We start from the raw sequence: 1,050 nt of genomic DNA, 5'->3' as shown, positions 1-1,050 counted from the left end.
CCCCCCGCCGGCTTCCTGATTGGCAAGAAAGCCGGTAACATCACATGGTGACGAGGAAGCCGGACCCTAATTGTGAAGCCGGGTGATGAGTCTTTACACTTCGCTGGCTTCCTGAACGGGACTTCCGGTATCGGTATTTCGTATCGGCGAGCACCGGAAAGAAAATATTGGTACCCTATACCGAAAAAACGTTATCGGTGCTTCCCTGATTGCTGAGATTTGTAGTCCCTCTACAGCTCGGAGTCAGTGGCAGATCTACCGGGGTCACAGCTGCAACCAGGTCCTGGCACTCCACCACTGACTCCAAGCTGTAGAGGGACTACAAATCACAGCCCGGACCGGAGGAAGCTAGCAAGCGTGGAGCCACATGGTGAATATGTACATTGGATGGCCCCACATACAGAACAAAGGGACCCATGGGAGATTGACATGACATGAGCAATGAATGACGTGAAGCGCTTCTGCTTAATGATATTGTGAGTGAGAAATGTGCACGGACCCTCTCCCATAATGAATAACAATCATGTCACAATAATACCCACAACAGTCTTCCCAATATCTAGCAGCCTCCCCCTCCTTGGCCTAGAAATACATTGAATGAAGAAGGGAAAATGTCTTACCCAGCACCACTGGAGAGCTGTTGTTGCTCAGAGCCACTTTGGGTGTGATACCAGGAGGAAAAAGGACATCCAGGAGCCAAAATGCCCCAGCAGGAGACAGCAGGGTAATGCACAGAAGAAGGATACTCCATGCCCAATAATTATTCCTGAAGCCCAGCATGGCCAGATGGCTCTGTAGGGACATAGCCGAGTGATGAGCCTTACTGAGAGCAACAGTTCAGAATGTACAGAGTTCACGGGAGGGTCGGCTTGTTTCCTAACATACGTTAATGATTTGCTTTGTTGTCCAGTTCATACTATGACATGCTTTCGCAGTACACAACCAATTCTCATCAGCCATACGAGATGCTAACCCTAAAGTGGTATTCAGAACATAGACAGAAAGAAGACCTAGAGAGGAGCCGAGGATGGGGGACAGGAGAAAGGACGT

At 49.4% G+C, this 1,050-nt stretch overlaps 1 protein-coding gene across 1 annotated transcript in view; it reads right to left on the bottom strand.

The window, feature by feature from the left end:
• The window catches only part of LCAT (lecithin-cholesterol acyltransferase), a 5,635-nt gene extending 4,819 nt beyond the window's left edge, over positions 1 to 816 (bottom strand). Inside the window, exon 1 of the mRNA XM_018575885.1 lies at positions 621 to 816. Coding sequence (XP_018431387.1) covers positions 621 to 804 — 184 coding nt within the window. The 5' untranslated portion in view covers positions 805 to 816. The remainder of the gene's footprint in view (positions 1 to 620) is intronic.
• Between the last annotated feature and the right edge of the window lie 234 nt (positions 817 to 1,050).

The sequence above is a fragment of the Nanorana parkeri genome, unplaced genomic scaffold (genome assembly GCF_000935625.1).
Source record: "Nanorana parkeri isolate BGI_ZX_2015 unplaced genomic scaffold, ASM93562v1 scaffold5262, whole genome shotgun sequence".
Taxonomy (NCBI): Eukaryota; Metazoa; Chordata; class Amphibia; order Anura; family Dicroglossidae; genus Nanorana; species Nanorana parkeri.
The sequence above is the reverse complement of the archived record's forward strand: the minus strand, read 5'-3'. Positions and strand labels throughout refer to the sequence as shown.